The sequence below is a fragment of the Salmo trutta genome, chromosome 31 (assembly GCF_901001165.1).
Source record: "Salmo trutta chromosome 31, fSalTru1.1, whole genome shotgun sequence".
NCBI classification, from domain to species: Eukaryota; Metazoa; Chordata; class Actinopteri; order Salmoniformes; family Salmonidae; genus Salmo; species Salmo trutta.
In genome coordinates, this window is record NC_042987.1 from 15162675 (window position 1) to 15175275 (window position 12601).

The following is a 12601-nucleotide window of genomic DNA, read 5'->3' on the forward strand; positions in this document are numbered from 1 at the left end:
GTTACACCGCCGACAAAAGCATTAAGGTATACATGTCGGCTACCATGGGTTAACGCTGATCTGATTGAATCCAAATTACACTCCCATTGGATTATGGCCAATGTCTTGGAGGCTTGACTCCATGGATTCAGAGACACCTAGCTACAGTCTGCTGGAGACTACAATTAAAATACCACTGAATAAAATACAAAGAAACAGACAGTGCTGAGACATGATGGTGCTGGTGCTTTATTTAAAGGGATGGGAAGTTGGAAAGCTGCAATACATTTAGAAATACCAGTAGGCCCGAAGCCAGGTACTGATTTCAAAAACCATATGGATCTTACATTTTAATGAGCTTATACCGTTCAACTGTAAGCTCATTGAAATGTACAGAAAAGTCTGTAAAGTAATACAGACAGGTATACACTCAATGAAAGTTGTAGTTTATGCTTAAACCACCTAAGTACATTTGACCAAAGGGTTTTAGTGTGATTACAATATTTATACGGTAGAAGTTAGTCTTCCTGAATAATCAGAAAGGATAGGGAGATGGTAGCAGGTATAACAAGTGTAGGAAATATATGCTCAAGAGTATACAAGTAATCCAATTGGGTCAACGTAGCATGCGATTAAATATACTTTAATGTCAGTGCAGTATCAAACCAGAACAGCTTTCCTGATACCCCATCTGGGTTCGCACACGCACACACACACACACACAACCCTTTAAAGTCCTCTCTCGCACACAAAACCGATTAAATTCACAGTCACTTGAAACAGACAGTGATAGCCAGGAGGTAAGATAGATGAGCTAACCTGCACTAGAGAGAAAAGGCTTGGGTGTTGATATCTTTGTAAGAATGCAGTTTTATACCATACTTTCTCCCAGCTGGTTTAAAAAAACATTCTTATGTACTGGAAATGTATTGCTACACAGTGTTTCTCCTTTGACATACATACAGTACATTTGGTACAACATTTTCTCAGTTCAGTTATGACATCTTTATATTTCTAACACTTCATTTATACCATAGTCATTTACAGGCAATGAATGTCCAAGGGTACTTAAACATGTTGAAAAAGGAGCAGTCCCCAAAGGGCAGACGCTAGATAAACTGGGTGCAGTGAGTGCTAAACCTGGAGAAGTGCACGCTTAAGATGTCACAGATGAAGCCAACTCCATAACGTTTCACAGGAGCTGGTTTGCAGTACAAAGCAGTGATCACGTAATCGGTGAACAATAAGCTGTTACGGAGATGACATCAAATATTTTTTTCAAACTCCTCATCCCCCCAATTCTTCTCTTCTGGAGTTTGACCTTGTGCTGTTGTTGCTACACAGCTGAAAATGATTGATTCTTGTTTGCTATAAGGAAATATCTACAAAATGAAAAAAACTCAGGGCCAAGAGATAATTCCCCTTTTTCATCAGAACACACAGACAGATATCAAATAATACATTGGCATCCTTTATTTAATCTCAACTGTCTTTAGTTGGTTCTTTTCCTTTTAATAGTGTAGGTAGGTAGAGTTCGTTTCTCTGTCAGTTTCCGAATGGGCACAAGGGAACCTCTGGTTGCTACGACAACCAGGTCAGAGGTCAGGGAAGCGACTGGGATCCTCCTTGTAGTCCGCTGGGATGGAGAAGATGGACTCCTCAAAGTCATCATAGCGGAACTCCTGGAAGGTGACCGTAGCTGTGATAGTGGGGAACACAGGGATGTCTGACACACAGAAATAGGAGGGGTTATTTAGAGCGTTTAATATTTGTCAATTTCTTCATTATTTCACTTTATTTTTTAACTTTAAAATAAAATCGTCCATGTGCCCACACAATGTACAGTAGATGCATACCAAGCTTGACTGGGAACCCAGGAGGAAGCTTCAATTGAACAAATTCTCTGAGTTTGTTGAAGTGCTTAAATGGGGCTATGACCTCCAACACGTTCAGTAACCTGGAAGAAGACCGAAAAAAAAGGGGAAACACTAAATCATTAGGGTCAGGGTTAAATCAAAAATGTTCTTACAGTACATTATTTGATGAGGTCCCATTTAAACAATAAAACCAATAAGTAATAAAAAAATTAAATTAGAGGCCTTTGAAAAGAATTAGCTAGACACGAATCTGCAACAGCCTAATATACGTTGAACTAGAACCTGTGTGCACAACAGTGATCAATACATGGACGTTTCCAATAGCACTGCAGTCAGTGATGAGACTGACCAGAGACTATTAGCCAATAAGAGGAAGGATTCTACTCACGACTCAATGCCCAAAGGAAAGTCCTGGCTCATGGCTACATTCGCTTTGAAGTTCTTCTTGCTCTCCTTACACACAAGCTCTCTCCCAAGATGAGGTGCCCTAGGGATGAACACACACTGGCTAAGTCAGCATCATTGGCGTATACATTTGGAGGTTTAACAGTAAGCCACTGCTAGTAATGACCTTCAATGCACCGAATTGTCAATAACTCAATAATAAACACAGTGGCTTGAAATTCATCTGGACAGTAGTGTCATCTTTGACCTTTCTTAAAAGGAACAATGCAGGGCTTACTTTACGTGCTCTGCAGAGATGTACTCCTCCCAGGAGATAGTGTTAGGACCTGGAGCCATGAGGGACAGCCTTCTCTGAGGCTGAGGGAAAGACCGCAAGGGAGAGGATCACATGAAGGCTTACTTTTATATCCATCTAATGTGCACCACACCACAACCACCACTGAAGAAGAGACTAAAGGCCCAAAGCTTCCCTCCATCCTAGTGCCTCCCTTCCATCCCTCACCTCATAGTTCTGCTCCACCAGGTTGCCTCCTTTGCTCAGGCTCTCCACGATGGCCTTGTTCCTCAGGATGTCCTCCTCACTCAGGTGCTCCCGGCGCTTCCTGGACTCCAGCACCAGGCCGTTGACAGAGTAAAAGTCTGCCAGGAAGTTACCAACCCTCTCCTTCAGAGACAGACACAAGCCAGATGTATAATACACACTGGTGGCTGAGTTATGGCACCATATTCCCCATACAGTACACAGATTATGAGACGCATTGTATTATAAGCTTTATATTCCAGTGACTGGCCTGGTTTGACCACAGGGTCGTATTCAGAACAACACACTGTGGGAAAATGTTTTGCAATCGGTCAAAGAAATCTGTGTTCTAATTGGACAACTCCAGGTAGATCCCCATTTGAAAACATGTTGCCCCCTTCTTAACAGGACTCAAGACTGGGAGGGGTGCTTACCGTCTTGTCCTCCCTGAAGAGCCAGCCGATCTGACTGCGGGAGAAGGTGATGGACTTGGTGGACAGGGTGGCAGAATAGACGTCACTGCTCATCAGGATGTCCACCTCCTCCTCAGTCTCCATCTCAGACTCCTGCAGGGACACAACAGGCAGTCAGCCAGATAGTATCACGCTGGATGGTGACATGACTTCTGCACAATATTGAATCCGTGCAAATGTTCATTTTACTGTGACCCCCTGCAGAGCTTTCAGTCAATACAAGCATTTGCAATACAAGCATTTCTGTAAGATCAGTTGGCTTGGAGGATGGTGATGTTAAATGTAGACCAGATAGTTCACCTCGTGGTGTATACGCTGGTACACCTTCTGCTCATTGTCCAGAACATAGAAGGACTTGGCGGGCGGAGCGTCTCCGTTGAAGATGAAGCTGAGGTCTCCTCTCTGACACTTCATATCTGTGAAGTCTACCAGAGTGGTGTCCAGTCTGTCAGCGGAGAGAGAGGAGAGAAAGAGTGTGCAGGGTTAACTCTGGAAGGTGAGTGGTTCCAGACGCCAGCTAGCTGGCGTCTGTGTCAGACGTGTATTTGATGCCTTACCTGATGTTGATCCCCTGCTTGTAGATCTTGCAGTTATCAGATGGCAGAATCCGTGAGAGCAAGGGCACTATGAGACAGGAGAAAGAGAAAGTAATGATCGACAGCATTTGATTCATAAGATTAACCAAGAAACTGAAGAGATAATACGTGGTATCATTACGTGGTATATAAATGAACACGGCTGTGGCTAGGCACTGAATCCCTGAGCCAAGAGACAGAGAGCCCCAAACCCACTGAGCAATTAACACATCACACTAACAGCCAGGATAGAATGGGAACAGAACACTAATTAGAGTGGAGAATGAAACTACTTGGCTAAGGTGTCCTCCACCAAGAATAACAATGAATGGAGACAGAGCGTGTGAAAGGAGATGTTGGCTCATCGCTGTAGCTTATTTTAATGTACTGCATATGATGTAGAGTCGACTCACCCCAACTTTGAAAGTCCCAGTGAAGCTCCAAGTAGAAGTCCCCAAGCTATGAAAAAAAAGTGGTACATTATTAACTTGTCATGCAAGCCACGAAACACCAAACAAAATCCATCAATACTTTTTCTTTATAGCTTGAGGCATAACTTGTTAGAGCATTTTAATAAGGGAAAGAGTGTGTTTTGGTGAGCGGTAGAGGCTGTTACATTGGACAGATGCTAATGTTGGAGAAAAGGGGTAAAGGTGTAGCAAGATAGTGGTTGTAAACCGAAACTCGGTATGGAGTGGACCAGACCTGCCTCAAATGCATATAAAATCCGTCCAAATGCTTTTGGGACTATTCCATTTAGTCCACTGTACCAGGCAAACTAAACCATGCGCAGTTCAAGTATTTGACATATGTATATAGAGTGCAAAGATCCTATTTCTAACCAGACACTGTAGTAGTCCCTCGTCTAGTCGGCTGTCAGAACCTCACCTCTTTCAGTGCTCTTAGCAGCTTGGGCCTCTTGTCCTCCACACTCTCTCTGGACTGCTGCTTCAGCTTCCGCAGTAGAGCCGTAACTGAGGGGAGAGGAGGGAGAAAAACAAAGCCTTAACAAGGCCCAACACCACACAAAAGAGGCAATATATTCCATAGCCCTAGACATTCTATATGTGTATGTTTCTACACACACAGCAGAAGGGATTACAAGGGCACATGCTCTTTCAAAAAGCAACGTTCACTAAAGTGAAAAGTGAACTTTGCAAACCCACACTTCAATGACAGTGAAAGTCACGAGCGATAAATCATTCAACCAAGTGATATACTGTAACAGTAATCTGATGGGGTTTAGGATGATAATACTCTGACACTGACAGTATAAGTGAGCGGTAAGGTGACCCCAGGTCTTCTCTCCAAAGCGTGTCACGTCGCTGCATGTCATCATGAAACACACGTGTGTGACTGTTACAAGACATGAATGCTCAGCACTGACGCAGCCAGCTATCTGGACCGTGGATTGTTGGTGCAGTAGAGTATTCAGGGGAGGCTGCGCATGACATGAGTCACCTTACACACTGCTCGTTCTAATATGCAATTTAATACAGGCTGAACCTCAGTTATATAACCCCACTTAGCAATCTGTCCAAAAACTCACAAGTCCTAAGTGTGTGCTATCATGCAATGAATTATAATTGGGGTGATCTTCTATCCAGTAATCTTGACCAGTGAGAAACATTAGAATGGGGATTTTGAGTGTGAGGAAGTGCTGACAAAGCAAGCACTCGCTGCAGGGGCAGAGCAGTGTTGCATGGCGGATATGGACACATAGAGTGAGCTGCTGTCGCAGTGCGTGTGTGTGTGAGAGCTGAAAGCCTAGTTACTATGACATTATCTGATCTTATGCAATTGAAAAAGAAGGGGGGGGGGGGGGAAAAATCAAGGCTCCATCTATACGAGATTACCTTCTCTTCTCGCCGTAGGCCTCCCTCTCTGTATCTCTCAATAATAAGCCCTAGTACAGTGGTTCCCAACTCCAGTCCTCCAGTACTCCCAACATAACACATTTTTGTTGTAGCCCCGGACAAAAAACACCAGATTCACCTCGTGGAGGGCCTGCTGATTAGTTGACAAGTAGAATCAGGTGTGCTTGTCTGGGGCTACAATAAAATGTGTACTGTTGGGGGCACTCGAGGACTGGAGTTGGGAAGCACTGCCCTAGTATACGCTGCATTATTTTCATTTTACCACTACTATTACTGCCCCAGTCACTGGCCAGAGTTTGGCTGCCTTTGCGTGTCCTTGCTGTACTGTGAGGCTAGAGCCATGCTGTCCTTTCCTCTGATCCCTGCCCCCCACACCCCTCACTGAGATCTGACCTTCCCATGCCTGACCTCTGTGTCCCCAGTCTGCCAAATCATCCCTACTGCAGGACTGGAGCTGCATACTAATACATGCTGGGGTGATAGGGTCATAGCGCTAACCCGCTCAACATATAACAGGGAATTTAATAGGAGGGAAATAAAGATTTGCATACTGAACAAAAATATAAAACGCAACACGTAAAGTGTTGGTCCCATGTTTCATGAGCCGAAATACAAGATCCCAGAAATGGTCCATACGTAAAGAAACACATTTCTCTCAAATTGTTAGTGAGCATTTCTCCTTTGCCAAGATAATCCATCCACCTGACAGGTTTGGTATATCAAGAAGCTGATTAAACAGCATGATCATTACACAGGTGCACATTGTGCTGAAGACAATAAAATGGCACTTTAAAATGTGCAGTTTTTCACACAACACAATTAGAGGTCGACCGATTATGATTTTTCAACGCTGATTCCGATTATTGGAGGACCAAAAAAAAGCCGATACTGATTAATCGGCCGATTTTTGTTATTTATTTGTAATAATGACAATTACAACAATACTGAATGAACACTTATTTTAACTTAATATAATATATCAATAAAATTAATTTAGCCTCAAATAAATAAAGAAACATGTTCAATTTGGTTTAAATAATGCAAAAACAAAGTGTTGGAGAAGAAAGTAAAAGTGCAATATGTGCCATGTAAGAAAGCTAACGTTTAAGTTCCTTGCTCAGAACATGAGAACATATGAAAGCTGGTGGTTCCTTTTAACATGAGTCTTCAATATTCCCAGGTAAGAAGTTTTAGGTTGTAGTTATTATAGGACTATTTCTCTCTATACGATTTGTATTTCATATACCTTTGACTATTGGATGTTCTTATAGGCACTTAAGTATTGCCAGTGTAACAATATAGCTTCCGTCCCTCTCCTCGCTCCTACCTGGGCTCGAACCAGGAACACATCGACAACAGCCACCCTCGAAGCAGCGTTACCCATGTAGAGGAAGGGGAACAACTACTCCAAGTCTCAGAGCGAGTGACTTTTGAAACGCTATTAGCGCGCACCCGCTAACTAGCTAGCCATTTCACATGGGTTACACCAGCCTAATCTTGGGAGTTGATAGGCTTGAAGTCATAAACAGCGCAATGCTTGAAGCACAGCGAAGAGCTGCTGGCAAAACGCACGAAAGTGCTGTTTGAATGAATGCTTACGAGCCTGCTGGTGCCTACCACCGCTAAGTCAGACTGCTCTATCAAACAGAAATACGAGCCTTAGGTCATTAATATGGTAGAATCCGGAAACTATCATCTCAAAAACAAAACGTTTTTCCTTTCAGTGAAATACGGAACCATCCCGTATTTTATCTAACGGATGGCATCCCTAAGTCTAAATATTCCTGTTACATTGCACAACCTTCAATGTTATGTCATAATTACGTAAAATTCTGGCAAATTAGTTCGCAACAAGCCAACTGTTGCATATACCCTGACTGCGTGCAATGAATGCAAGAGAAGTGACACAATTTCACCTGGTTAATATTGCCTGCTAACCTGGATTTCTTTTAGCTAAATATGCAGGTTTAAAAATATTATTGATTTTAAGAAAGGCATTGATGTTTATGGTTAGGTACAGTCGTGCAACGATTGTGCTTTTTTCGCAAATGCGCTTTTGTTAAATCATCCCCCGTTTGGCGAAGTCGGCTGTCTTTGTTAGGAAGAAATAGTCTTCACAGTTCGCAATGAGCCAGGCGGCCCAAACTGCTGCATATAGCCTGACTCTGTTGCAAGAGAAGTGACACATTTTCCCTAGTTAAAATAAATTCATGTCGGAAGGAAATATTAACTAAATATGCAGGTTTAAAAATATATAATTGTGTATTGATTTTAAGAAAGGCATTGATGTTTATGGTTTGGTACACGTTGGAGCAACGTGTACCTAAGCGATTATATGCAACACAGGACAGGCTAGATAAACTAGTAATATCATCAACCATGTGTAGTTAACTAGTGATTATGATTGATTGATTGTTTTTTATAAGTTTAATGCTAGCTAGCAACTTACCTTGGCTTCTTACTGCATTCGCGTAACAGGCAGGCTCCTCGAAGAGTGCAATGTAAAGCAGGTGGTTAGAGCGTTGGACTAGTTAACCGTAAGGTTGCAAGATTGAATCCCCAAGCTGACAAGGTAAAAATCTGCCGTTCTGCCCCTGAACAAGGCAGTTAACCCACCGTTCCTAGGCCGTCATTGAAAATAAGAATGTGTTATTAACTGACTTGCCTAGTTAAATAAAGGCGTAAAAAAAAAAAAAAAAAAAAAAAAAAACAGCCAAATTGGCGTCCAAAAATACCGATTTCCGATTGTTATGAAAACTTGAAATCGGCCCTAATTAATCGGCCATTCCGATTAAATCGGTCGACCTCTAAACACAATGCCACAGATGTCTCAAGTTTTGAGGGAGCGTGCAATTGGCATGCTGACACCAGGAATGCGCTGTTGCCAGAGAATTCAATGTTAATTTCTCCACCATAAACCGCCTCCAATGTTGTTTTAGAGAATTTGGCAGTACGTCCAACCGGCCTCACAACCGCAGACCACGTGTAACATTTTTACATTACATTTTAGTCAATTAGCAGACACTCTTATCCAGAGCGACTTACAGTAGTGAATGCATACATTTCATACAATTTCATGCATTTCTTTTGTGTACTGGCCCCCCGTGGGAATCGAACCCACAACCCTGGCGTTGCACACACCATGCTGGCGTTGGAAACACCATGCTCTACCAACTGAGCCACAGGGAAGTAACCACGCCAGGCCAGGACCACCACATCCAGCTTCTTCACCTGCGGGAAGCTGATGACAGCTGATGAAACTGAGGAGTATTTGTCTGTAATAAAGCCCTTTTGTGGGACAAAACTCATTCTGATTGGCTGGGCCTGGCTCCCCAGTGGTTGGGTCTGACTCCCAAATGGATTGGCCTATGCCCTCCCATGGCTACGCCCCTGCCCAGTCATGTGAAATCCATAGATTAGGGCCTTAATTATTTATTTCAATTGACTGATTTCCTTATATTAACTGTAACGCTGTAAAATCATTTTAAATGTTGCATATTGCGTTTCTATTTTTGTTCAGTATACATTATCAGTATCTTTGGGTATTATTTGAGTAAAATTATTTGCCTAACCTTAACAATTACTCACATGGAATTTTTGATGAACTAGCCTATTTATAATATTATTTTATATTATGCAGGTTATGATTTTTTTGCTAACAAGGCATTAAACAGAAAAAAACAGTAAGCTAGTAAAGCCCACGGGGAAAACATGGCATTGGATTCAATCATCTCTACACTACTCCCACCATTTCAAAAAGGACACTCCACTTAACTGGCATTCCTTACAAACATTCAAATAATCAATACACATAAAACATATATTGAGGCCTTTAGTTTACAGTGCTGTGTTAAAAGCATTAGGATGGGGCATTAAATGTGAACAGACAGAGAGGAAGCCAGCCAGCTGTAAAGCTGCTCAGTGCCCTCGCAGTCACACTAAGCCCCTGGCCAGGCTGGGTTCCAGGCCGTATGGATGTGGATAGAGCGCTCAGAGAAAATCCCCTGCATGGCTTTGGCTGGCTAGGGCAACCTACAACCCAACCTCTCATCAGCATCAGAGAGCAATCAGAGTTAGTCTACAGCCGGACAGCCCAGGAAGGATCCAATTAGGACAGCGTCAAACAAATACAAAACAAATAGAGGGAGGACCATGAACTGAGATAACCTGAGTGTAAATGTGTACATTTGTAGACTTAAATCCAGGATAAACTAAAATATATGTAAAGAAAACTCAGGGATGGAACATCACTGTTCAATGATGCAGAATCTATAATATAAAATAATAGCTTTCCGGTCCCGGGTACAAAAAAGGATATAAAATAGCCCATATCCTTACTCATCTGTCGGTCTCCATAGCTGATGGCCTCTGCCAGGGGGCTCCAGCCCTGTGCATTCTTCACTTTCACAGGGGCATTATGGGCCAGGAGCAGGAGGGCACACTCTGTAGCACAAAAAAAACACAAAGAATTTAACAAACATCAAGCTACTTTTAGATGAATTATTTTTGGCTAAGCCTACTACCCGTCTCCATGGCCTTTGTACTTGGACAGTGGATTCTCATTACCATAGTTAATTATGTTACCAGTATATTACATTTTGACAGTTAATTTACTGTCTATGACCTTCACATAAGAGAGATGTTGCTTTGCATTTGAGTCAGACTAATCAATGGGATTAAGGGATCCTGTGGACCTGTCCCACCCATGGGACCAGCCGCTGCTATGAGACGACTAGACTATGTAACACACTGCAGTCTGCAGAGGTCAGCCAGGATAAGCTCAGTACGGCAGAACAAAAAGGGAATTTATCCCAGAAAAAAAAGCCATATGGAGGATTTACTGAAGGAGAGCTGGAAAACATGGTGATTATGTTATGTAAATGGCAAAACCCCTGGCTGGGCTTAGATTTAGGCCAGAGATGAGAATATGAGGCAAAGCATCCTGTCAAACTCGGCTGATATGTGATGTTTAGAGAAAAGTAGTACAGATGTACTAGGCAGTCTGCTCCCAATGGGAAACAAGGCTGTTTGCATGTCTCTGTCCTGCCCATGTATCTGTTATTCTCCATATCAGATATTTTTGATTACAAAAGTCAAAGCCTTTACCTTTGTGGCCCATCATCACAGCTAAGTGAAGAGGTGTGTTTCCTGGAAAGATAGACAGATAACTGTTATGAGATAATTTGTCACAGCTGGTGCACAAGGACAATGTTTGTGTAATTCAATGTACTTGTTGTGAGCAAGCACTGACTATGTTGGTCACATGATTGTCAGGTAAGATTTCATGGCTCCAGAAGTAGAAGTGATAGCCTAGCTATGTGATTTCCTAGATCAGTTACATGTACTAAGTTCTGGTTACCTAGATTTTGAAAACCCTTCTTATCCGTAGGGTTTTCAGCAGTTAACTCCCACGGTTGCTGCATGTTAACTCCAATTCTGACTCTGTGTTTTAACGTTTAGAAACGTCAATAATCACTGCTTGCAAAACAGTTTAAAATATCCTGTTATGCCCTTTACCTTTCATATCTGCTAGAAATAATCTTTCAAACAAAAAAAAGACACATATACTGTAGCAGTGTTGCACAGATCCATACGCTGTGTGCCTCCAGTTGACAAACTACACTTCCTCCACAGTTATTCATACATACAGGTGTTCGGAGGATGCTAAACAGCTGAAGCCCAAGTGGCTGCCAATGTCTTCCATAAACATGCGCTGTAACATGGAAATATGGCTGTATGGGAACACTACCCTTATAAAAAAAGGTGTGTAGTAATTTAACCTTTGTTTTTTGACAATTATTTCCTGCTGATATGAAAGCCGTTTTAACGGGCGTTCGGGCCTTATCAAAACACCCCCTGACAGAAGATACTAGCTATCAGCAACAGGCGCTAAAGGTAGTTAGCGTCTATAAATGGGTATGGGTTACCATGCACTCACCATGTACATCTTTCTGGGAGATGTTCTGGGTCCGAATGAGTGAGGACAAGCGACGCACATCTCCTTTGAACACACATTCGTGAACAGGGAATTCCAAATTGAAGCCCTCATTGCCATTGGTCAGAAGGATTGGGTTCTTGTTATTGTCATCGATGATGCTGACAACTGATTGATTGCCATTGATATTGTTTGCATTGATATTCGACAGCTGCTGCAGTACCAAAGGTTTCACCGTCTTGTTATGGTTCTTGTTTGATTTGTACGTGATGATGGTACCGTTGGGGGTTGGAGATGATATTGTCCCATTTGTAGATTCATCATAGGTTTCCATTATATCCCCATCCTTACTAGGCTTGTTGTTATGGTCTTTCCGCAACGTGCGAATCTTTTCCCCGGTCATGATTTAACGTAACTAACCAGCAAGCAGACTACCTAAAATAAATGTTGTATTAATGATGTTGACTAATTGCCAACGACACCTGCAATTGCTACCTTAACAGTTAGTATTTAGCTAACCTAGCTAGCAGTTGTGCTAACATAGAATGGATGTGGGTAGAGGTGCAGTGTTGACAACAGCAGAAACAACACACACACACACGTAAAAACAATGCAGATGGAAAATATACTCTCACTATTGTAACAATCGATTAAGAATGGAAATACCAAATTTTTCGGCTACATCCTTGATAAAACTTGTTTCAAAAAATTTGCTCGTTGCAGCTTGCAGTGCGGTTGTTTGCTTGCCTTGGTTAACTAAGTAGCTAGAAAACAAGATTACCGAGTGAAAAGACTATCTGCCATTTTCCGCTTAGTATCTCACGAGAATGACAAACATCAGACCACATTCCCTTAGATATCGCGATAATTAGTTGTGCATCATCTATTTAGAAACGCGAAATATATTTTTTAAAGCACACAAAATATATTGTTGTAAACTCGTGATGATACATGCAATGT

General features: G+C 42.2%; 1 protein-coding gene across 1 annotated transcript; it reads right to left on the bottom strand.

Annotated features, from left to right (window-relative positions):
- Window positions 1–205: 205 nt before the first annotated feature.
- Window positions 206–12407, bottom strand: LOC115169615 (ankyrin repeat domain-containing protein 13C-like). The gene is made up of 13 exons (XM_029725411.1): window positions 11645–12407; window positions 10813–10854; window positions 10045–10149; window positions 4718–4803; window positions 4243–4288; window positions 3812–3878; window positions 3555–3699; window positions 3216–3347; window positions 2764–2925; window positions 2539–2618; window positions 2245–2343; window positions 1836–1936; window positions 206–1705 (listed from the first exon to the last, which is right to left on the bottom strand). Exons 1-13 carry the CDS (start codon window positions 12042–12044, stop codon window positions 1575–1577), a joined length of 1596 nt encoding a protein of 531 aa, XP_029581271.1. The 5' UTR covers window positions 12045–12407; the 3' UTR covers window positions 206–1574.
- Between the last annotated feature and the right edge of the window lie 194 nt (window positions 12408–12601).